Source organism: Salminus brasiliensis, chromosome 19, assembly GCF_030463535.1.
Source record: "Salminus brasiliensis chromosome 19, fSalBra1.hap2, whole genome shotgun sequence".
Classification (NCBI taxonomy): Eukaryota; Metazoa; Chordata; class Actinopteri; order Characiformes; family Bryconidae; genus Salminus; species Salminus brasiliensis.
The window spans coordinates 9,107,321-9,130,216 of record NC_132896.1 but is presented as its reverse complement, the minus strand read 5'-3'; the positions used below and the strand labels follow the sequence as shown (position 1 = coordinate 9,130,216).

At 42.6% G+C, this 22,896-nt stretch overlaps 2 protein-coding genes across 5 annotated transcripts in view; one reads left to right on the top strand and one right to left on the bottom strand.

Moving 5' to 3' along the window:
* flrt1b (fibronectin leucine rich transmembrane protein 1b) overlaps positions 1–10,037 on the bottom strand; it is a 30,273-nt gene extending 20,236 nt beyond the window's left edge. The window contains exon 1 of the mRNA XM_072663965.1: positions 9,910–10,037. The gene's annotated coding sequence lies outside the window, so the exon portion shown is untranslated. The remainder of the gene's footprint in view (positions 1–9,909) is intronic.
* macrod1 (mono-ADP ribosylhydrolase 1) overlaps positions 1–22,896 on the top strand; it is a 105,672-nt gene that overhangs the window by 38,755 nt on the left and 44,021 nt on the right. For all 4 annotated transcript variants that reach the window (XR_011977919.1, XM_072663968.1, XM_072663969.1 and 1 more), the window contains exon 4: positions 22,165–22,194. Coding sequence is in view for 3 of the 4 variants with exons in the window: in XM_072663968.1 (XP_072520069.1) it covers positions 22,165–22,194 (30 nt within the window). In the remaining variant the exon portion in view is untranslated. The remainder of the gene's footprint in view (positions 1–22,164; positions 22,195–22,896) is intronic.

Genomic DNA, 22,896 nt, shown 5'->3' with positions numbered 1-22,896 from the left:
ACACACCTGCTAACACACCGACAAATCCTAATCTCTCTCTCTCTCCCTCTCTCTGTGTCTTTCTCTTGCTATGTCATCTTTCGCTTTTTCTTAAACCTTTCTCTTGCGTTTCTCTCACATACACCTCATTTCTTTCTTTCCCATTTCGTTCCCTGTATTTCTAATCTCTAGCTCTTTCTCTCTAATGAATTTTTAGATTAAATATATCTCTCTTATATCTCTCTCATTGCTTTCTCACTGTCTTCTCTCATTTCTCTTTCTCACTCAGGTGTCTCTCCCTTTGGTTTTTCTCACAGGTTTTTTTTTATTTTTAATTTGTGTTTCTCATATTGCTTGCTTTCTCTTGTTTTCCTCTCCCCCATGTCATCTTATTATTTTCTATCTCATTACATTCTCATATAAATTTTCCTTATGTCCTTCTTTCTAGTCTTTCTCTAATTTTCTAACTTCATTGTAATTTTTCTCTCATTTTTTCCTTTCATTCATTCCTGTCTGTGATTTCTTTCTCATATATTTCTCACTTATAGCTTTCTTGCTTTTGCAATTGCTCTCTCAACTTTCTTCTTTTTCTTTTACACACCTCTCACTTCTTTTTCTTACACACTTCTTTCTTTCTCAGACAACTTCTGACAACTTTCTCACTCTCTCTATTCTTTCTCTTTATTTACCTCTCCCTCATCTCTTTCTTTCTCTCTTGCGTTTATCCTTTGTCTTTTTCTCTGAAATAATTATCTCCCCCCCCCCTTCCCTCTCCTCCTTTTTCTCTAGAATAACACACACTTCTTGCTCTTTCAGACGATGCTCGTGAACATCAAACACAATTGTCCAGATAAATACACACGCGTGCAGCACGTGCACGCACCTCTGAGACAGTGCAGTATTGGAGAGAGGTGGCCAAATAATGGTGTTTATTTTTATCTGTCCCTGAAGTGAGGCTGTTGATTTGCTGATCTGCGTCTCAGGTTCCGAATCAGAAAGGTGGTCCTATACAGCGCACAGGGCTGCATCTTCAGTAAGAAGACTCTGTCCGTTTATAGTGGAATTTTTGCATTTAGGTCAGTGAACAGAGTTCCCCTGTTTAACACACACCACTAAGAGAGCAGCGAGTGAAACCGACCGTGTTCAACAAACATTCCCTGCTAAGCTGAACAGGATTAGCCTTCCTATGGGAGGCCTCTGCACTTTTTTTTTTTTTAACAACTCAATTAGAGCCAAACTACTAGGCACCATGCTGAGTGTCTGTGTGTTTGTGTGTGTGTGTATGTCTGTTTTGCTCACTTTACAGTTTTAGTATCAGTTTGATGAATTCACTAAGCATAAATAAAAAAAAGATCCTCTGCTTAACTGTGTGTGTGTGTGTGTGTGTATGTGTGTGTGTGTGTGTGTTAATTATAAGTGTGTTGTAATGACATAACAGGTTTGGGTGGGGAGAGTAGTCTGGCAGTCTGACTCGAAAGAAAAATCATTTGACGGCTTGAGTTGTGTTTTTAAGATTACGACTCGTAAATGTGTTCCATAAACATCAGAAAAGGAATTGCTGCAAGCTAATACAAGTATTTGCTCATATGTGGGAAGTATGGTGGAACGAGCTTCCCCTAGGAGTCGCTCGCTGTCTTCAAGCGCAGACCGAAAACCCATCCCTTCCAAGAGTACTCGGGCAAAGTGTAGTGACGAGTATTATGGTCTCCAAACAAACTTTTAGTACTTAGTAGTATCTATCTAAGCTTAGAGGGATCGTTTGGATGCTAGCCAATACAAACTAGCCTAGGGATATTTTCTGAGTAAACAGTGAAGCACTTTTGCAAGTCGCTCTGGAGAAGATTGTCTGCTAAATGTAAATGACTATTTCATCAACTAGTGTACTACACATGAGGTAATGGATACAGTTGAGCACTGTTGCATATTAAACCGCAGTTAGTTCCGACCCTCCGCAATGTGTTTGGCTAAGACACGTTCTAGGAGTGCCAATATTTATTGCACGATAATGTTCTCTGACCAAAGCTCCTCAAATATTACTCCGCCACATACAAACATAACCTAGCAATGACGCCAGTGCTTACCATACAAAAACACCAGCCATAACAAACCAGCAATGTTATAATTATACAAGTAAAATTAGTCTATAAAATAATACTGTTCTAAGTAACATTTTGTCTCAATGTTACTTTGACAAAACTTTTCTGTATCTCCAAAATGATCACAGGAGAAGACTTGAATTTGCTCTCTGCTGCTGTATAATATCACTAATAATATCAAGACCATTTCAGAATCAGTATGTATTGATATATCAATATTTTCGACAACACTACAGTTGACCCAGCACTCAGTCACAAACACCCACTGGGGGCTGCAGGAGATAAAACCCCAAACAAATCAGTTTGCTAGTCTGCGTAGTGAGCAATGTCTCCATGTAGCATAAATGTAGCACAAGCAACATTGACAGCAGTGTGCACACACTCGAGTGTGTTGGGAGACCTTAAAAACACATTTAATGATGTTTTTAGATGGAATTCCCCTCAGATCCCGAATTCCGTCGTCGGTCTGCAGCAACGCACTAAGTGTTGATGATGTGTGGGTCAGCTTATGTGAGTTAGTGCTGTGGTTGTGTGTCTCTAGGGTGTACATACTTCATACGCACTTCACTGCTGATTGGAGTCAACAAGTACAGCATTGGCAGGTCAACAAAACATGCTTTTACCACAACAGCACACGGGACTGTACTGCATTATTTATTTAATCTGGGGTTTGTAAAAAAGTTGTACAGCCAAAATGTGTGCAGTCAAAATAATACTATCATGTTTTTCTCAATTCTCCCAATTTGGCCATTAGCTTGATGCTCCCAGAACTGGACGAATGAAGACACCTGGTTCCTCCAATTCATGTGAAAGGCCACAGTAATTTTTGAATTGCTTGCTAACACAACGTCATTGTATTGCTGAATGCATTAGAAGAACACTAACTGCCAATTCTGTCACATCAGCTAAAAGACACCCGCAGCGGCTAGCCCTGAGTGATCAGGGAGACGGATGGCCATCCTACTCACCCAGAGAGCGCGAAGCCAATAATGCTCTTTTGCAGTGGCATCACAAGGAATTGAAGCTTAGATGGTTGCTCCACTTAAGGGCAGCATGTTTACATTTACAAAGACTACGAAAGGCCTTTTTAAAGAAAGCACAGTAAGAAAGGTCAAACGATGCCAAAGATTCACCCAGGAAAAGTGCAGTCATTCATACTGTACATCATCTATAGCTGTGTTCACACTGCAGGGCAAATGCAGGCTTTCTCTAAGCTGACCTAAAGGGGTAAGCTCATCATTTGCATTCATGTACCATTACTTAATGACTACAGCTACACTGAGAGTGCAAACACAACAGCACTGCACTTATGAACTACAACATGAACATGAACATGACGTTAATAGGTGATGTTTGGGGAATTTTTATTATCCATAAAAGAGTGTTCACTGACAAAACAGCTACTTAAATGAACTAAGAGTAAGTGGTGTCTGCCAGGGCATTTCCTAGGTGGTTTCCCTTTTAAGCAGCTGTGATTCTGAAAGAGTAAGACTGAAAGATGCCACAGATATGTTTTTTTGGTGGCAGGGCCAAAAACAGCAAGGAAGCACAAACAACATCCATGCACTCACATTTTACACACCCATGTTTGGAGGAAAAACAGCCCAGAGGCAGTCAGAACATTAGAATACTGCTTTAGAACTGCTTTATTACCTTCTGAGGATGTTTCGATAATGTCCATGTACAGCACCTAGACGATGTTGTGTTGAACAAACTAGATCAGTCTTAAAATAGCCAATACCTGATCCACTAATAACGTTAGCAAGCAGGCTAAGTTTTGTAAAGTTGTATTTAGAGACTCCGTATAAGCTTCAATCCTGGCTGTAAAATTTCACTGTAAAACTGCCACCCACAAGCACTTAACCCTCTGGAGTCTGTAAGCGTGCCAGTGCGTCAAATCTGAGGTTTCTCAACATTTCAGTCAATATCTGTGCAATAATACAGTGCAGAAATATGGTTCACACATTTGACTGCATCTTGTACACCACTCATATCTGGAGTAACAAGGCTATAAGGACAGATCGAGATACCGGTCTTTGCCTCCCATGGTGTCCAACTGGTGGATTCGTGTCTCCGGCATTCTCCTCTCATCTGTAATTGCTGAATTCATGCGTCCGTCTACGTTTTTGTGTGAAACTAACTACTTGTCACTTGCCACCTTCTGCCTCTCGCTGTTTATATTCTTTTCTATTCATAAGTTCCACTAATTTGGTGAAGCTAAGAACCCGGATACACTTATTTCAAGCAAAAACAATGCATCCACATGAGTAAAGGTACGTTCTTACAGGAAATATGAAGAATTTCTAAGATCAGGCCTCAGTTTTTCAGATTTAGGGTAAGAGAACCTTCTCGCACAGTGCTTTAGGTCACATGGGGTCTTATTTTAGAGAGATTGAGATTATTCTGAACATTTTGATATAGAACATGTGAATGTTGTCTTATATTCAAGTGTCTTTAAAGGTGAATTTAAGAAAAAAAATCCATAAATCAAGGAATGCTATTAGAATCCAGAGGGTTAAACATCTGTTTTTCAACTGTGTGTACTTTGGCTATAACTTTCCAAAAAAAAAAAAAAAAAAAAAAAAAAAAAAGCATAGCTTGAATCCGGTTTAAAAATATCAAATTTCATGCTGCTTTTTTTCCATTCAATTTGAGTAAATTTGAAAGGATTTGAGCTGCCAGTGTGAACAAAGCCATGTTGTACATATTACTGAGTCCAGTCTACAACGGCTGTTGTTTGACAGGCTCGTGTTTGATGTTCCACAGCTTTAAATTGAATTCTTAAATGTTTGATTCTGAGCTGCTGGAGCTCAATCTCAATCAGGGGGGAAAAAAGAAAAACTCTACTGGAGGTAAAGTTGGACTTGTCGACACTTTCAAAACAAATGCCATGCCTCGGGACTGCTTTGAGTAGAAAAGCAAGTGACCAGTGTCTGACCTGGTACCTGCTTTTGCATGAGCAATGCACTTTTTTTTTTGCATGTGTCCAAGTCTTAAAGAAACATGGCCTACAGTGTGAACGCTGTGCCTCCTGAGTGGACGTGCACTTTTTTCTTTTTTTCTTTCCTCCCTCCCCCTCACTCCATCACAGCCCATTCAGGCAGCTAATAGAGTCTGGGACATTCCTTTAGCCGCGCAGCAATATTGTAAGAAAGTCTCAGAGCTGTGGTTCACCTCAGCGCGGTCAGCCAGCCTGCCTCCAGCCGGCCTGACCTCTAGTGCTAGCCGCTGCCGCCAGGCTCGCGGACAACGCAGCCTTTCAGGTTCGCTGTCCGGCGTGCACAGTGCGCAGCCGCAAGTCTGTGTGTGACAGAAGCGCGTTTGATTCGGCTGAAATAAATCACTCGGTGCCGATGACTAAAATGGCCACATTGATTAACGAACAGGGCTGACGTACATTTGGTGGTGTCTATGACAACCCTGGCCTGGCAGAAGATGAGACAGAACCACTCATTGTTGTGCGGGAGCGGAGGCCTCTCCGGAGAGAGACCAGTGTGTGTGCGTGTGTGTGTGAGAGTGTGTATGAGGGAGAGAGAAGAAAGACAGATAGATGCGGTAATGTCCTCTCACTGTGCTGGATAACACACTGTCCATTCAAACACTGCAGGATTCCCCATCACAGCTCTTATCTGCTGAACACCAACAGCCATACATGCAGCATCCTTACACATGGCTATTTTATAAAAAATAAATAAATAACAGTAATAAACCAGTGTTATCTGTACCTGCTGTACCTTTTAACTCCAAAGTAGCAGAAGTGCTCTAGTTTAATCTGCTTGGGTGTGTAAACACCGGAGTCAGTAGTGCTTGATAAAGTAGAGTTATATAACGATAACGGCTGCTCTGCTATGAGGCTGCGTGGATTTATGTGTAGCATAAGTGCTTTTTGTGTATGCATGTTTTTGGTTGAGATTTGCCACATTCACAGCGAGCATAACATTAGTCTCCTTTTCCCCATGCATCACAGATAACCGGGTCTTTCTGGGAGTGTTTGCAAAGGTAGGATGGAATAATGTCAGTGGCTCCTATCATGCAAAACCGAACAGTTTAGTTAAGAGTTTGATCTCTGGGAACATGAAAACAAGGGCTATGTTCACATTACCAGGCTGAAGTGACTTAAATCAGATTTCTTTTTAAACCCAATTTTCCTTCCCAAATTTAGATACCTTTTTTAGTACTCTCCCCCAGTCACATGTAATTCTCCTGACACTGGGATGGTCAGGACTGACGCATGCACAACCAGCCTCTTTTCAAACTGTCGCTGATGCAACATTACCGGGCAACCAATGTGCTCTGAGGAAAGCGAAGGGTACCCAGCTCTGAAGCGTCGGGCAGCATCACCTTGAAGTGATATGGGGAGAGAGGGAGAGCAAGAAGGCCAATTGTGCTCTCTCAGCTCTGGCTGCTGATGTTAGGCAGCATGACCCTGGATTTGGACCAGCGAATCCTAATTTGTTTTTCATGGTCTCATGTCCAATGTGACAGATTTAAAAATAAAATATTATTATTATTATTATTATTATTATTATTATTATTGGCAAATAATCAAATGCAAATTTTCAAATCAGATTTGGGTGATTTTCATCTGTGGTCCCTGAACAGATACGTATCTGATTTGTGGGCATGCAACATGAAATTAAGTCTGATCTCACAGCTTACAGTGTCTTTTTGGCTGTACGCATGTGTTTGGTTGGTGTTGATGGCAGAGGCCAAAGTCCTTTCACTTGGTGGCCATCTTTGCAATGCTGTTGGGCAATTACTTCCAGTCACACAAGACCAGGCTCAGATTTCTAGGACATACCATTTCATAAATCACTGATAAAAATCTGTCAGAAACCTCAGAAGTACTTTGTAGCGTTCAGCTCAATAATTCACTAAAAACTAGAGTTTTGTGTTTGTGCAGATCTCCACAAACAGCGTGTTTGGGCAGCCCTGGTTTAGATCATGACATGTTGCCCTGATGTGATTAGCAGGGAGGTTGTAGCCGCTACTGACTTCCACTGTGACCTTTTTTTTTTTTGCTACTTACGTCCCCAGTGGGAAAAGCTGTGTGACTATCCGTGGTTTTTAAACCTGGGTAAAGTTTTATGCGAAAGTTTGGGAACCCCAGCCAAATTCTATGCATTGTTTATTTTCTACGTAAAAAAAGTGGGTCCCCTACATAGTGCACACTTCTACACCTTTTTAGTGCACAGTTACTGTTTAAGTGCTGAATTGAACACATTGGGTTATAAATATGACCATAAATATGGTTCAAAATTGAATTTAGAAGTTGGGTTGTTAACTTCAACACACCAAAACATGTCATTTGAACAGTCCAAATATTTACATCCAGCTGTGTATCAAGAAAACTAGACACTGTTTGCTGCTGTGTATGTAGGTATTACTGCATGTCCTGATGATCTTGCATGTAGGACGTTTAGGCCATTAGTCAGCTGTGAGGCAGGCCCACTCCTTGTGCGCGGGTTTTTCCGCTGTAATCCGCACAGCGTACCGGCTGCAGTATTTTTATCATGCCGTTCAGCACACACTGACCCCAGTGACTCACGCAGCGCTCTCTCGGATTTGGCCGTGAATTGAAAGCAGCTGCAGCCGCTGACCACAGATCAGCGTTAAAGGAGCGCTTTACTCCATTGCTTTCAGGCTCGTCTGTATTCAGCCGTGTGGATGTGGTGCAGGTTGAGCCACCACATACGTTCATTTAGACCGTTTCCCTGTGCTAAAAAAATGAGTGCAAACCTGTTGCGTTGAAACCCAGTTCTGATAGAACTCAATGGACAGTTGCTGGATTCAGTCAGTGGGTGTTTAGTGTGTTTAGGTATTTTTAGTATTGAATTGAATGAATTTTTTCATGGAATTCTTTTCATGGAAGAATGCAGCAGGTAGAGATGATGCTGAAAAGCTTAAGCGAGGAGATATATGTATGTGTGTGTGAGTGGTAGTGTATATGGCTGTCTGTTGGATAATAATGAGGCTATTTTTATGCTCAAAAGCAAGCGTGTGCACTGGTAGCTTATCAGAGTTCACTGCAGTCGGTTTATATTCGTATTAGGCGGCGTATAGAGGTCCAGAATAGAGTGGGCTTGAAGGACCCTGAGTGTGTGTCAGAGAAAAGGCATCAGGCAGCTGCTTTAATCGCGCTCGTTCACGCTGTGTGACTACCATGTTAATCTGAGTTGAGTTGTTGAGTTGCTGTTATTGTGCTCCCAGTTTGGGTAGTGGCCTGTTTGAATGAGTGCTTCCGCACAGCGTGCGTGTGTGTGAGCGGCAGAAGGGCTCAGCAGTGAGCGTGTAACAGCGATTACACTGCGTTCAAACCATTCCTGGATCTCAGACAGAGTATTATTAGAAAAGTAACACTTGGGGGTTATTAAGGTGCACAGGCTTGGTGGGAGGATGTGAAAACTGTGAGAATGTGGCGCTCCAGAAAACAACAACAACAAAACAAAAACACAAGTGTGTGAAAGTGTGTGAGGACAGCACACTGTTAATACATCCCTTGCTGGGATTGAGGTCCAGCCTACTAGTGGGCAGTGGTGGCTCAGTGTTTAAAAGAGGTGAACTGTGATTATTAATCACAGGGTTGTTTGTTCGATACCTGCATCCACTAAGCTGCCCCTATTGGGCTCTTAACTGTCTCTGCACACACTCTGAGTCTGAGTGGGTGTGTGTTATATATGTGTGTATGGTACAGTAGCTTCATGCTATGTATGTTCTATGCCATGCCCACTGCACTGGCATGGCTGCAAGCTCACGCTGGCTGGTGTACAAAATCCCCACTGTTTCCTGGCTGTCACCAACAGGGCAGGAAGAAAGAGGAGAGGCGAGGGAATGTGATGAAAGATAGCAAGGTTATCACTATGCATATATGTATTTATATATATATATATATATATATACACACACACACGCACACCCTCTTTCACGCTCACATTTGCACACTCCACCTGCTACCACACACCTTGTGATCATTTTCATCTGGATCTGATCTCTCTGCATCTGTAAATCAGCTTCAACACACAATGCACTGCCACAGTGCATTCTGTTTCGATGTCTCTCACTCGTTTACTCTCTCTCTCTCTCTCTCTCTCTCTCTCTCTCTCTCTCTCTCTGCAAACCTTGATCTTTAACTTTTGTAAAAAATACTAAACAAAAAAGCTTAGTTAATGATCGATGAACAGCAAAAGGAGCTGGAGATCCTTTGCGATGTACCATGACCATTCTACTGAAAGCACTGTAATCCAGTAGGAATCGGCATTGGCTGTCCAGAACCAGCAGAGTCCTGGAACAGACAGAACCTCACATTCGTGCTGATCTGAAGCCTGCATTACAGTTCATTAGGCTCTCCAGCTGTAAAGCGCTTCAGCAGATATTTACTGATGCGCATGGAGAGAGAGAGGCAGGTGCACCGCTCTGATCTACTGTTCTCTAACAGGTTGATTAGAGAGCCCAAACACACTGTACACCTACCCCTCTCTCTCTCTCGCGCGCGCGCGCGCGCACTCCCTCTCCCCCCAACTCGCTCTCTCTCTCTGGCCCATCAGAGGGGCTTCACTCAGGACCACTCCTGCACTGTTCCACACACTTCCAGCATCTAAAGGTGCTTCTGGATGTGTAATACACACACACGTGCTCATTTGACAGTCCTCCTGTGCCACTGCCTCAGTAATCCACAGCATCGTCTCCACCGCTGGGCTGCCAATTATAAGCGCGTGCTCTTATAATAACGGTAATAGTAATAACGATGAAGTCTAACCCCTCGCTCTTTCTCCCGCCGGAGAGCGCGCGGACAGACTCGAATCGCCACGCAAACTCGGAACGAGGGCGAGCCTACCTGAGTGCTTGCTGCACGCGCTCCTCGCGCTGAAGCTGACTCTGCTGATGCGGGTGCTGCTATCGCCGCCGCCGCTGCTGCTGCTGCTGCTCCTGCTCAAGCGTTTGAGCGCTTGTGGCGCGCGCGCGGCTCCGTGCTGAGTGTGGAACGCGCGCGGTCTCTCTCCGTCACAAAGCGCGCGCACTCCGCCCCTCCGCCACCCCCCTCTGCTCAGCGCCAATGGAGAAGGTGCGCGCGGTGTTTCTTCATGCCACACTTATGTACAAACACAGCATTCTTACTGGTTTATAATATTAACAGTATTATTAATAAAAATATTATTATTAGTAGTATTAATATAATGTATTGTTATTATTCCAATAATGATTAATACAAATGGAATACAAGGGTAACCAACTAGGTTGGTCATTTATGTAATAATGGTATTACTTAATAATAATAATAATAATAATAATATTAGTATTATTAGTATTATTAGTAGTAGTATTATTATTATGAATAATTTATTATTATGCAGATAATTCCCACCTTTTACTGTATTTCAGTGCTTATTTAATAGCCACTATTGTGTACAGTGTTAATGAATGCAGTTACTGCAGAGATCCCCTGCAGTAGTGTTAATGCATCACTGGCTACACTGTCCCTGTCCTCAACTAACTGTGGACAGAACTGACACTGACCTGGATGGCATTTGGGTCACTGTAGGAGATATATGGTAGCCTCTGGTAAAGAGAGCCTGTCATCAGTCCTGCAAGCTCATGTTTTACTGTAGAATTAGGAGTGCTTGTTCCAAAAAAGCATGGCGGTGCAGTGGTATACAAACACACATTACCCCCATCCCCCAAGCAAAATCCTGCGTTGATTGTACTCACTTGTTTAAGAGAAAGTGTTTGTCCTTCAGCAAAATATTTTGAAGCTTTAGAGAAGCAGCATAATCAGCAGTGTGCTCTGGAAAAGCGGCTGTTGATGTAGTGCATCATTTGCATTTGGATGTTTGTTGATTTTAGGATTTGAGTAGGGCTTCTGTGACTGGCAAAGCTATTGAAGCTCACTCAGGAATAACCGATTCTATCAGAGAACTTATTTATTAGTGTTGATTCTCTGTCAGGGAGAATACGTATGACGTCCTATTAAACATCCCTTTTTGACCTATATATTATTAAGGGAAAATATACTTTTCCACTTACCTCCGAGGCAAACAATCAATATTTACTTCTTTAGTTTAGTCCTGCACATACAAGGCTGATGGTGCTGTCAAACACTGGAAGTCAACAGTCACTCAAATCTTCAACCATGACAATAAACAAAGCTGCATTGTTTCTAATATGGCTCTCACCAGTGTTCAGTTCCATGGTGAAGTTTTGGTCTGGTTAATACAGTAGGTTTACAGTAAGTGATTGTGTGTCCAGGTTAATAGATCTGCACCATCTTAATGAAGGCCTGGCTGTGGTTTGAGCGGGCTATGATGAGTGTGGGGGCACGGTTTAACAGAAAAGATTTGGTTTGTTAGACGTTTTTGCCCCATAGCTCCAGTGCACAACCGAAGAAGCAAAATATGGTCACCTAATATGTCTTTGCTGGTTGATGTCGTGTTGGCCGTTAAGAGCAAAAGTATGTTTGGGGGGGGAAAAAAGTGCAGGAAATCACCTCTCCATCTGTTCAGCACTGTGGTGGATTGATCATGCATTGGGCTTGTGTTGCAGCCAGTGGCACAGGGAACATTCTGCTGGTAGGAGGAATGATGGATTGTGTTAAATACAGGCAAATCTTGGAAGCAAAGATTACTCAGCTTGGTAAAAAACAATAATCCTAAATCCCTCAGTGGTGCGGCCAGGGATTTTGGGCCCCATAAGATGATCTTCCACTGGGCCCCACCAACCCAACCCAGGTCTACACTGAAAATGTAACATTAGCATGCTAGTCTCCTGATGTAAAGATATAGAAAGCTGTCAAATAGACACATTTACTAGTCTAGAAGTGCAAATATGAGTTTATAAAACTCCTGTGACAATGAATAGCCCTGCTGGAAATAAAGAAACAGCGTACACAAGCATGGCTGGTCACCAGTAATACCAGCATATGTTAGGTGCTGTTATGGTGGACAACCAGAATTGGCATCCTGAGAGTGAACAGTTAAACCAGCACCAGACCAACACTAGACCATCAAAAAGCTACACAGACCTCATTGACAGAGCCAGGGCTGAGTATGAACACCAGCAGTCTTGGGCCGCAGTCATCAGACCAACATTAGGCCACTAAAAATCTACACAGACCAGCATAAAAAGCATGCAATTCTTTTTATTGTAAAGATTTTTATAATAATAATAATAATAATAACAATAATAAAGAAATTCCCACTCCACCTGCTCAACACGTCTTGCTGAGGGTATGAGGAATATTGTGTACTTGTTCTTTAACCATTACTTGGTGTCCTCCCCAGTGCAGACTGTATTCCAAATAAAACAGTTGTCCACAGAAAAAAAGGGTTTCCGTTTCAGAGAGGAAGGGTTGATGGCAGCCAGGAGCTGCAGCAGATCCGGCTGATATTCTCACCTGGAAGAACGACTAGACTGTCAGAGCCTATCCAAAAGCACAGCCATATGTTACTGAATGCAAATGTATTAAGTGGGAGGAAGTGAATGTACTAGGCCTGTGTGTGTGTGCATGTGTGTGTCTAAGCCAATGTGTCAGCAGGGTTCTGGAGTGTCAGACATTAAGGACATCTGTTACTATCCCCTAACATGCCGTCTCTCGCTTTCTCCCTGTATTTCACTCACTCGCCCCTGTGACGTGCTATTTCAGAAACACGCTCACACACACCCCCAACAGACCCTGCTACCTTTTCTGAACTGCGCAACACTGTCTCTAGCTTCTTTACATTACCTTTTTCCCCACTGAAGGAGAAGTGCAATATAGAAACATGATTTTCTAACCGCACCTGATATAAACTGGTCTTCTTAGGTAATGCTGAGCACTTATAACCAGGGGTGTGAACGTGACCCTAAATTAGCTTGATTAGAGGAATCTCAGATTTCAACATGATTGAGTACAGTTGTTTCTAGAAATGTAATAATCAACAAAATTCAGAATTAGATTTGATTCATTTTACAACACCGCAGAATAGGGTGTGTGCGAAGCAAAAGAGGTGCTATATAGTACTGACAAGGGGTTCTATGACTTGTAATTATAGTATAGACTCCTTTTTGGTGCTACATGGAGCCACTTTAAAAAATACAGTAATAGGCAATATAACTAACATATATATTTTTTGGCCACAATGAGGAAAAAGTTCAGAATTTAATTGAAGGAGAACACCTCTCCAACTGTTAAGCACATGGGTGGCTCAATCAGGCTTAGGCTTGTTTTGCAGCCAGTGGTACAGGGGATGTTTCACTGATAGAGGGAAGAATGTATTACAGTGGTTCTTCAATGAAGGCAGTGATACTATCTAGAACAATTTCAGTAGTCAAAGCTGCTGTATATGATTTGGAAGTACAACTGTTGATATTCAAACATAACAGCAAAACACACCCCTCTCTTTAGTGCTCCTTCAGAAGCTCCGCCCACCAAATTCAAATTGCGGACCAAAAGACAGCCTCTACAATGCCAATGTCCAATCAAACACAGCAAAGGAAAAAGAGTGAGAGCAAGGGTTGTTTGTTTTACATTGTTTCTACAATTGTTTTTAATAGTGATCGAAAGGACCTAGCAAGTAAGGTAATGTTACCTAGCATAGCACTTCGAATTCTGCATGAATCCAAAAAATCTGACTGTGCTAGTTAAACCTCTTTTGAGATTTTTGTTGCCATAAAACTCTTTGCAAATGTTGTACCAAGAAATGCAATGAGATAAGAATAGAGAGAACGGCAAGTAATTAGCTTGGTTAGCATGGTTAGCGTTAGCTAGATTGCGGGTTAGCAACAATTGCTGCTGCTAAGCAAACCAGTTGTGATTGTATCACAAACATTTGAAGATGGATCAAAGCTACGCTGAACAGCAACGCTAAGACAGTGTTACCCACCTGTCCACTCCTCACCAGGGTTTATACTAGAGATCGACCGATATTGTTTTTTCTGTAACGTATGCCGATGTTTAGAGGTCAGGGTCAGCTGATGGCTGCCGATTTCTTTTGGCCAAGTCCTCAAGTAACCATATAACCAAATAAAAACTTAAACTTAGTAGTAGTGCACTTTTAGTGCAGCATCAAAAGTCTCTTTTAGTGCAAATAACATTGCAGCAAGCCACTCGTTTTTAAGTGAAGGAAATGATGTAAACATTACAGAACATTATAAAATAGAATGTGCTTTAATTTGACTGCGGTCCCGGAGTCTTCCTCACTCTACCCATTTTTCACTGAAAGTTCTCAGTACTCCCAGTTTTTTGCTCAGCTTTTGTTCGTCAGATCCTTTCTATTTTGGCTGTTTCTCTTTCGTGTTATCTCTCCTTGATCAAGCGTGTCTTTCAGCATGTTGTAGATATGCAGATACACTGCCTCCCCTGCCCCTCTCCTCCCCCCGGCCCTTGTTGCTGATTGGCTGGAGTAATGTCATGTGGATCGACCCGAGCCACAATGTTCGTTTCCCCATTTACAGAGCCAGGGCTGAGTATGAACACCACACTTTTTTTTTTTTGATGTGTAAACAGACCGCAGAGCTAGAGGACCATGAGGAAATATTCGCAGAATTTTACTACAAAGTGTACTGAACGGAAATTGTGTACAGCACCTTTAAAGGCTAACTGGGTCTTCATATAGGTGGAAAAAAAAAAAATGGGATTCTATACAGCACCAAAAAGGGTTCTGAGATCCCTTCTTCAGCACTGTAGTGAACCTTCTTCTGCTTAGAGTGAACATTTAGGCATAGCCATTAACTGTTCGAATGAGGTCATAGGAGCTAACTTGCCCTGGATGTCATTATTTTCTGAGAGCCTCTGGCTACATTTAATCACTTCATTTTCATCTGCTTCTAACATTGGTCTTAACATCACATTCGTCACAAACCTGTTTTTAATAGAGCTTGTCTGCGACATGAGGTGATGAGAAGTGAAGCCATGGGTAATGAACCTGACTTGACTTAAGGAACAGCAGTGATCTGTTGACCGTATAGACTGAGATTTTCTGAAATGGGCAAAGAGGTCTCTCTTCACTTTTTCTTTCTGTGAGAACATCGTGGTAATTCTCTGCTCTCTCACCCTCTCTCTCTCTCTTTCTCTCTCTCTCTTCTGTCTCAACCTCTCTTTCTCACTCTCTCTCTTTCTCTCTCTCTCTCCTGGTCATTCGGTCTCTTTTGATGTGAGCTCTCTTTGCTTTTTTGCCCTGTTCGTTTTGGCTCCTTTAAAAAGAAACTGACTTTAAGCTAGAATGAAAAATGACACTTTCTTGCACGCTCTGTCACTGTCCTGTGTGTGTGTGTGTGTGTGTGTGTGTGTGTGTGTGTGTGTGTGTGTGTGTGTGTGTGTGTGTGTGTTGTACCTAAAATGATACAGCAGATATGAGTGTTTTGTTGTTTCTTGAAACAAAGTGTTCTCTTTTACTGTCAATTCCATCTGTACACTCACTCTCTCTTCCTTACCCCTCTCTCTCACACACTCGCGCACTCCCTGTTTCTCTCTCTGAACTTTACCTACCCTCTCGTCTCTCTTGTCTTTCATCATGTAATTGTAATTCCGACCCCCCTCATATTTTCTACACTTGATTAGATTTGGTTCAGTTCAATAACTCTTTATAGGCGTGACTGTGGTGTTATTGCCAGAGCAATTACCATAAACAAATATAGGAGGAACAGAACAAGAGGAAATGTCGTTACGAGATTATTAATCACAGACAAAAGAAGAGGGACCCTGAAGGGGCGTTGTTTGTTTGCTGTTGTAGTTTGTTTATGTGATAAATTAATGTCTGTACTGGTTGTCTCTTAAGGTGCTCTGAAGTGTTGCTGTTTGTCTGATCAGCTCAGGACGCATTGCAGTTTTGCCTCAGTGCTGCAGTCCAGAAGAAATGTTGAAAGGTTCAGAGTTTTTTTTTTATATAATCATATTTGGACAGTGGTCAGTTTTAGTGGCCAGGTTGGGCCACTTCTGAGAACTCCCCCCTGACTGTGATTTGTTGAGACCAAATGTGATTGGTTCTTATCACCACATCATTTGTTCGGAGGCCTTCCTCTAACTGAGATTGGTTCTAATTGTTGTTATTTGTTGAGACCTCCCCTTAATTGTGATTGGTTCTAAATACTCTCACTTCTTGAGACAACCCCAGAACCCCCCAGAACTCACAGTGTTATTTAAAATCTCTTTGACTGCTCTAAGACCTCCCTCAACTACTGACTGCTATTGGTCCTGATCACTGTGTCAGTGGTTCCCGCTGCCTGTGATTGATCGTCATCACCATGGCTTCAGTGTATAGGTCTATGATCTGATATTGTCTACACGTATAGATTCCCCATACTCCAGATGACTTGGAGCTGGGAACGCCCACATTCTACAATTGCAGCTTAACTCATACTAAAACGACTCATTCTGGGCGAACCCTTGGAGATTTTAGCTTTATTACATCATAAGACTTATTACTCCAAATGTACTGCAATGCCATTGAGCTGATCTTTACCACTTAAGGGGAGTTAAGAGGGCACAATGCTTGATATTTTAAGCCTAACTTCACTGCAGTGTGAATGCGTGTTGTGCTTGGATTAATGAAAATAAGAATAGAGGGTTTGTGGTGAACACATCCCCACGTTCAATCTGATCATGTCATTGTGTCCCACTGGGGTGTGTGGCAGAAAGGGGGGGGCTCTGGAGTTGCTCTGCCACCCTTCCCCTGGGTACGGCCACGGCCACACACACACACACACACGACTCCGGCAGATGGCAAATCTCTCTCCCTGAGGAAGGAACAACTTACTGCCCGTGCTCGTTTTCTCCCTCACCCATTTCCCTGCCTTTCTTTCCTTCTGCATATTTGATCCCCTTTATTCCCCCCACTAGTCTTTTCTTTATCAGACAGCAGACAGAGGCTCCACCACAGCCAAATTACTGCTTTTATTTTTTATACTCTTTACAGTGCAAGTGTACTCTCTCTTCATTCTTTTTCCTAACCAACCCTATCTCTCTCTCTCTCTCTCTCTCTCGACCTGATTGCCATTTCTTTGACTCTCTCACTCTTTCTCTCTTTCTCTCTTAATGCTCTGCCCCCTTTCTCTCTCCCTCTCTGACTCCCATCTTTTTCTCGCTCATTGTCCTCTCTTTCTCAGTTTTTGTCTCTCATTCTTTCTACCCTCTCACTCACTCTTCCCTCTCACTGATTGCTGTCTTACTACCAGTCTCCCTTTCTCTTCCTTTCTTTCTCTGACTACTCTCTCACTTACTACCTGTCTGTCTGTCTGTCTGTCTCTCTCTCTCTCTCTCTCTCCCCCCCCCCTCCCCCGTCTATCTATCCTTCTCCCCTTTTCCCCTCTCTGTGTAATTAACAAGGTTTCAGTAACAAACCTTTGGGCTTTGGAGTTGCTATGGTTACCTCTCCATCCATACTGTTCTGTGTCTGTGTGTGTGTCTGTGTCTGTGTGTGTGTGTGTGTCTGTGTGTGTGTGTCTGTGTGTGTGTGTCTGTGTGTGTGTGTAACCCTGAATTGGAGGTGTGTTTGTTGTGTCCGTGTCTGTGTTTGGATGTGTGGTGAAATATTCCTCTACGGAGTGTTGTGGTCTTACTTGTATTTGATGGTTTTTATTATGCTGGGTATAAAGGTATTGCTCATTACACGCTTTATTGCCTGTGCACAGGGATCTAATGAATTTCAAATGAGAGACATTTAATCAACTATCAAATTGCTCATTTGTAATGTAGCCACACAGTCTGGCCATAAAGCATCAGTCGCACACAGCCTTCCTCCGGCTTTGGGCTCTGACTCCGAGGCAAACCTGCTGTCTGTCTCAGCGTGAGTCCAGCGATGCCTGCATTGATGTTACACAGCTGGTTAAGGACTTGTTTAGATCGTCTTGCCTTTATTATGGTTCTCTCCATAATCCACAGTAATTACCTTTATTACAACGTATTTGTTGGGAATGAAAGCGTTCCTGTTTGCAGCGCTGCATGTTGTCTGTATAGTATAGTGCTGTAGGTCTGAGGTCTCTGCAGTTGACACTATTGATACTGAGTTCAACAACTACATAGATGAATAGCAACCTGATTATACGGTTAGGAATTCTTGTTGTCCTTCAGGCGCTCACTGTGGCTTGTAGAGCACTGCACTGTTTTTACTAAAACTATTGTTTTCACAGCTTTTAAAGGGTTTAGATGGAACACACGTTATACCATTTTTGGGCTCTAAGTGGTCCAGAGGACTAAGGCGCTAAGCAGCCGATGCCAGAGAGAGCACAATTGGCCTTGCTCTCTCCAGGTGGGTAGATGGCTCTGTCCCCACATCACTTCAGCATGATGCAAGCTGCATTGGTTGCCTGGAGACTTTGCCTTGGAGGCAGTTGCGCGTGTAGGTTGGGTAATTGCCGAAATGTAAAAATGTTTTATTTGTTTTTCCAGGGTATTCAGGTGTTGGGAGGGGCCTTGACCTCCCCTTGCTTTAAGGAGATCACTTATCTTCTAATGCACAAATTTCAGCTTTGTGCCCCGCTTTTTATCCGTCGGGTCGGAAAGCATCCAGTTGCATCCTCAGTGGTCCACTAGAGGCACATGGTGCAGCTGGGGGTCCTGAATCCCAGATGGAGGGCACAGCTCTGCCCTAATAAGCTGTGCTTTTACCAAGCGTACCCTCTGGGATACATGAAGCTTTATCTGAGCTTTTTCTGTGCCCGAGGCAGCATCCACACAAACACTGCTCCACAGTCTGAAGGTTTGCGGGACTAGAGCACTAGAGCACGTTGCTAATGTAACATCAATGCTAAGGTGGCTAATAGAGTTAGCCGAGGAAGGAGAGCTCATTTAGAGAGCAAATATTGATGGAGTTCCTGGAGTCTGCATGTAAACCAACAGGCAACTGTTTCCTATTACCGGCATGTAGGAATAGCTAATAGTCGGATGATATTTATATTTGCATTAATAAAAAGGACCCTGTGCTTCCTGAAGACTTGATGCTTGTCTGTCATTAGACATTGTCTGCTTCTCACCCTCCAAATCACCCCAAACCAGGGGTGTCCCAATCCAATTCAGTAAATCGGATCATGTTTTAATCCTAATCCAGTTCTGAGTCTTTGTTTTAACTGCAGTATTCAGTGCATCATTTGGTGTCCTTAAGGCACTGTTAGCGGCCGTTATTGCCCAGCTGGCAGCACTGAGTAGTGTTCTCAGAAGGTAAATAGGAGTTGAGAGTCTGCAGTGTGGAGCCATTTTATAGTGGAGCATGAAGACGGACCATAATATGGTTTACTTTATAAAACTATCACTAAAACGCTCTGTTTTACCGGCGGGAGAACCACACGTCTTTCTCAGTTTTTAAACCAGCACTAAAGAGCCTATTCAGAACTGGGAGGAGGCTAATGCTAATATACACACACACACACACACTCACACACACTATAGAAACCCAAATCGCAGGACATTCACCCACTATAAACCACTTATTTGACTTATCAGTCCAGAGTGTGTACCACTACATACACACAAACTATAAGGTAGGCGTTTCTAATAAAGTGGCCAGTGTGAGTGTATTGAATTTGGTCAGAATCCATACTAATTTATTATGCAGTAATGCCCAGCTCAAGATGAACAATTGCTATGCTTCAGTTTTCCCTTGCAGCAGTATACTGTGCTGGTTAATGCAGTGCTTTTTGAATGAGCAAAGTGCTTTGTTTGGAAAAATTAAAGAAAGAGCAAATATTGACTAAACAAAAGCATCGACACATTTTTCACTCCGATCCTTACCCTCACGAATGCTTAGCCTTTTGTTTCCTCTCACTTTCTGTGTTTCCAGTTTTTAACACCTTGTCTGGATTGCCCTGCTGCTCTACACCAGTAGATGCTGGTAAAGTTACTGCAGTTTTGATGGCTTACCAGAATCTTATTTATGCCTTTTAGCAGCTTAAGAGCAATGATGTGAAAGGATTTTTGAAAGTGTGTTTTAATTGTTAAGCTCTTAAATTGTGTGACTTTGATCATACCCACAGATAATTAAAATTAGTTAATAGGACACTTCATAACACCTGTTGAGTTTTTTTTTGTTTTTTTTAATTGTAAGAATGAAGATGGCAAGTCTGCAACTCCATTGGGCCTATGCAGCATAAGAGAGTTAACACTACACTGCGTTTTTACCATAAGAATATAGTTTGGCATAAAATCTAATTGACATGATTTATTGCTGATCACAGATGCACTCAGTTAATGCATGCTTTGCCAGGTGTGTGTTGCAGTGGTGGCTCAGCGGTTATAGCATCAGGCTATTGATGACAGGGATTTGGGTTTCGATAGCTGGGCTCGGCAAGCTGCCACTCTTGGGCCCTTGAGCAAGACCCTTCCCCCTCACATTCTCCCCAGTCACCACAGCGACTGCTGCCCACCTGTCCGAGCATGTGTGCTCACGGTCACTGTGTGCGTTTGCTCACACGTGTATGTGTGTGTTCACTGCATGGATAGGTTAGGCCAAGGTGGAGGCCAAATTCCATCCGTGTACAACACTAATGGTCAGTCTGGGTGTCTCTTCTTGTTTTATCGTCTGATGTGTGCTTTACTGGACTCGGACTGTCACCAATCTCATTCCAGTAAATGCATACCAAAATCCTAATTTATTTGCTATGAAAATACACTTTGTCCAAATGTTTGTGGACACTCCTTTTAATGAATGCACCCATTGCTGACACAGATGTGCAATTATGCACATGCACACACACACACAGAGACACACAGCTTGTCTAGTCCCTGTAGAGAAGCACTGCCAGTAGGATAGGACACTCTGTAGCAGATAAACATGAATGCATGTGAATGCCCCCCCCAATCAATGAGCTGTGGAGCAGTGGAACTGTGTTCTCTGGAATGATGGTTGGTGCTCCATCCAATATTTTGGGATGAGTTGGGGAGTTGGAGATGAAGTGGTGGTGATCATCCAACATCCTGACCTCACTAACACTGCCAAAAAATCCTCACAGCAGTGCTCCAAAGTCTAAATGAAAGTCTTTCCTGGACAGTACAGACAGTTACTCCAACAAAGGCAGAAAGAATATCTGATGTGGGCTGCTTTTATTTACAATGTGACATTTTTTGGCTAACGACACTTGTCCCCAATCTGATGCCAGTAAATATATACCAGAATCTATAACTTATTTGCTTTGGAAATGTCAGAATGCTATGAAAAGACAATTTGGGCAAAGGTAACACTGAAATGGTATTCCACAGCTTGGTCTCAAGAGGAATTCATGCATACATATGTGACTAGAAGACTGTTTTAAGATTCAGACAATTTGTACTAAATATAGTTTAACCGTTGTGCATATGCAACACAGACACGCAGAAATCAACCTTAACTTATCCTCCTACACTTAAACCTAATTCAAAACTAAACATAGCCTGGACCTCACCCAACATTAACCATAACCTAAACTTAACCTAACCCTTACCTGAACCTGTGGAATTTTATTACTATAACGTACACCTCAGTCTAAACCCAAACCTAATTCTAGTGTCCATCATTCCTTTTTGTAGAACTCCGTAGAAAAAAAGAGTGCTATGGCATCGCTGTTTTCTCTATTCTTCTTTGAATACATAACAGGCTGGGTTGGATTTCACCAAACCGCACCACCAATGGAGAGGAGTGGGGAGTGAATTGACTTGGATGCACAACACAATTGAAGATCAGGATGCAGTTTGAGCATGTTGGAATTTGCGTTTATTGGTCACTGAAATTAATACTGGACCTTGGCACAGTGTTGTCTGGGCTCAGGACTTTCTGGACATTCTGAAAAGGGTTATGAAGCCTAGAATACCAGTGGTGTACAAATCAGATTCCTTGAATGGATTAGTCCTTTTGGATCAGACTAATTATCCGATACCTGATCGAGCTAATTTTGTTAGTATCGGGACCAATATCCGATCCTAGTACTGGATTGGTGCATTTCTAGAAGCAAATAGCAGATAGCTGATGGCCTTGGCTGATGGACTGCATCTGAGGTAAATGTTGAATCTTGCTAATTTGATTCATCACCAAACTCTTTTCCTTCAACACCTGAACCACATAATTCTTTAGCTGTTGGAGTTTGAAAGTCCAGTGTGTTTTCATTCTGATGAGTTCTTTACTGAGCATCTTGTGTATTCTGTTTGTCATTTCAGCCAACAAGACCCTGCTGGGCGGAGGAGGGGGTGAGTCTTTCTTTCTTCTGTCATTTTCAAAGAGCGATCGAGTGAAAGATGTGGGGGGATATTCAAAACCCTAAGAGGAGAAAGGTGTTTGGGGAATGAGGGATGAGAGAGTGAATGATGAGGAAGGAGAGAGGGAGACGCAGCAGGAGGAATCAAAGGTGAGAGAGAGGCAAGAGTGATGTGAGTGTGAGTGAGAAACCGAGCTAGGCAGTGTTTGTGTGTGTAGATGTGGGTGTGTGCACACTGCAGGAGCTGTTGTGAGCCTGGGGTTTTTCACTTCTGTGAAACTGAACGTTAGCTGTGTGTTTGTGTGCTGCGTGAGAACACACATGCTGCTTAAGGAGCAAAGGAGCGATTAGAGGCAAAATGGGACGCCCACTAAACTCAAGCATCCGCAGCATGCAACCTGTTGCACGTACGATCAGAAGATCCATAGACATTTAGGGGACAAATGTACGCAGAATAAACCATACCTGATTTAGAGTATTTATGATTAATACAGGGGCTGATTTTGGGGAAAACCAGAGACAGGCTTGAATCCAGAGTTCTATATTTAGGTGTTATCCAGACTATAAGATGCTGGTGCATCTTCACTGGTGTACAGAGATATGACGCTCCCCCCCACCATACAAGTATTACTGATATAATGACACTGACCAGTTTTACTGGTAATTGCAATTTTCTTGTTCGGGCTGTTTTGTA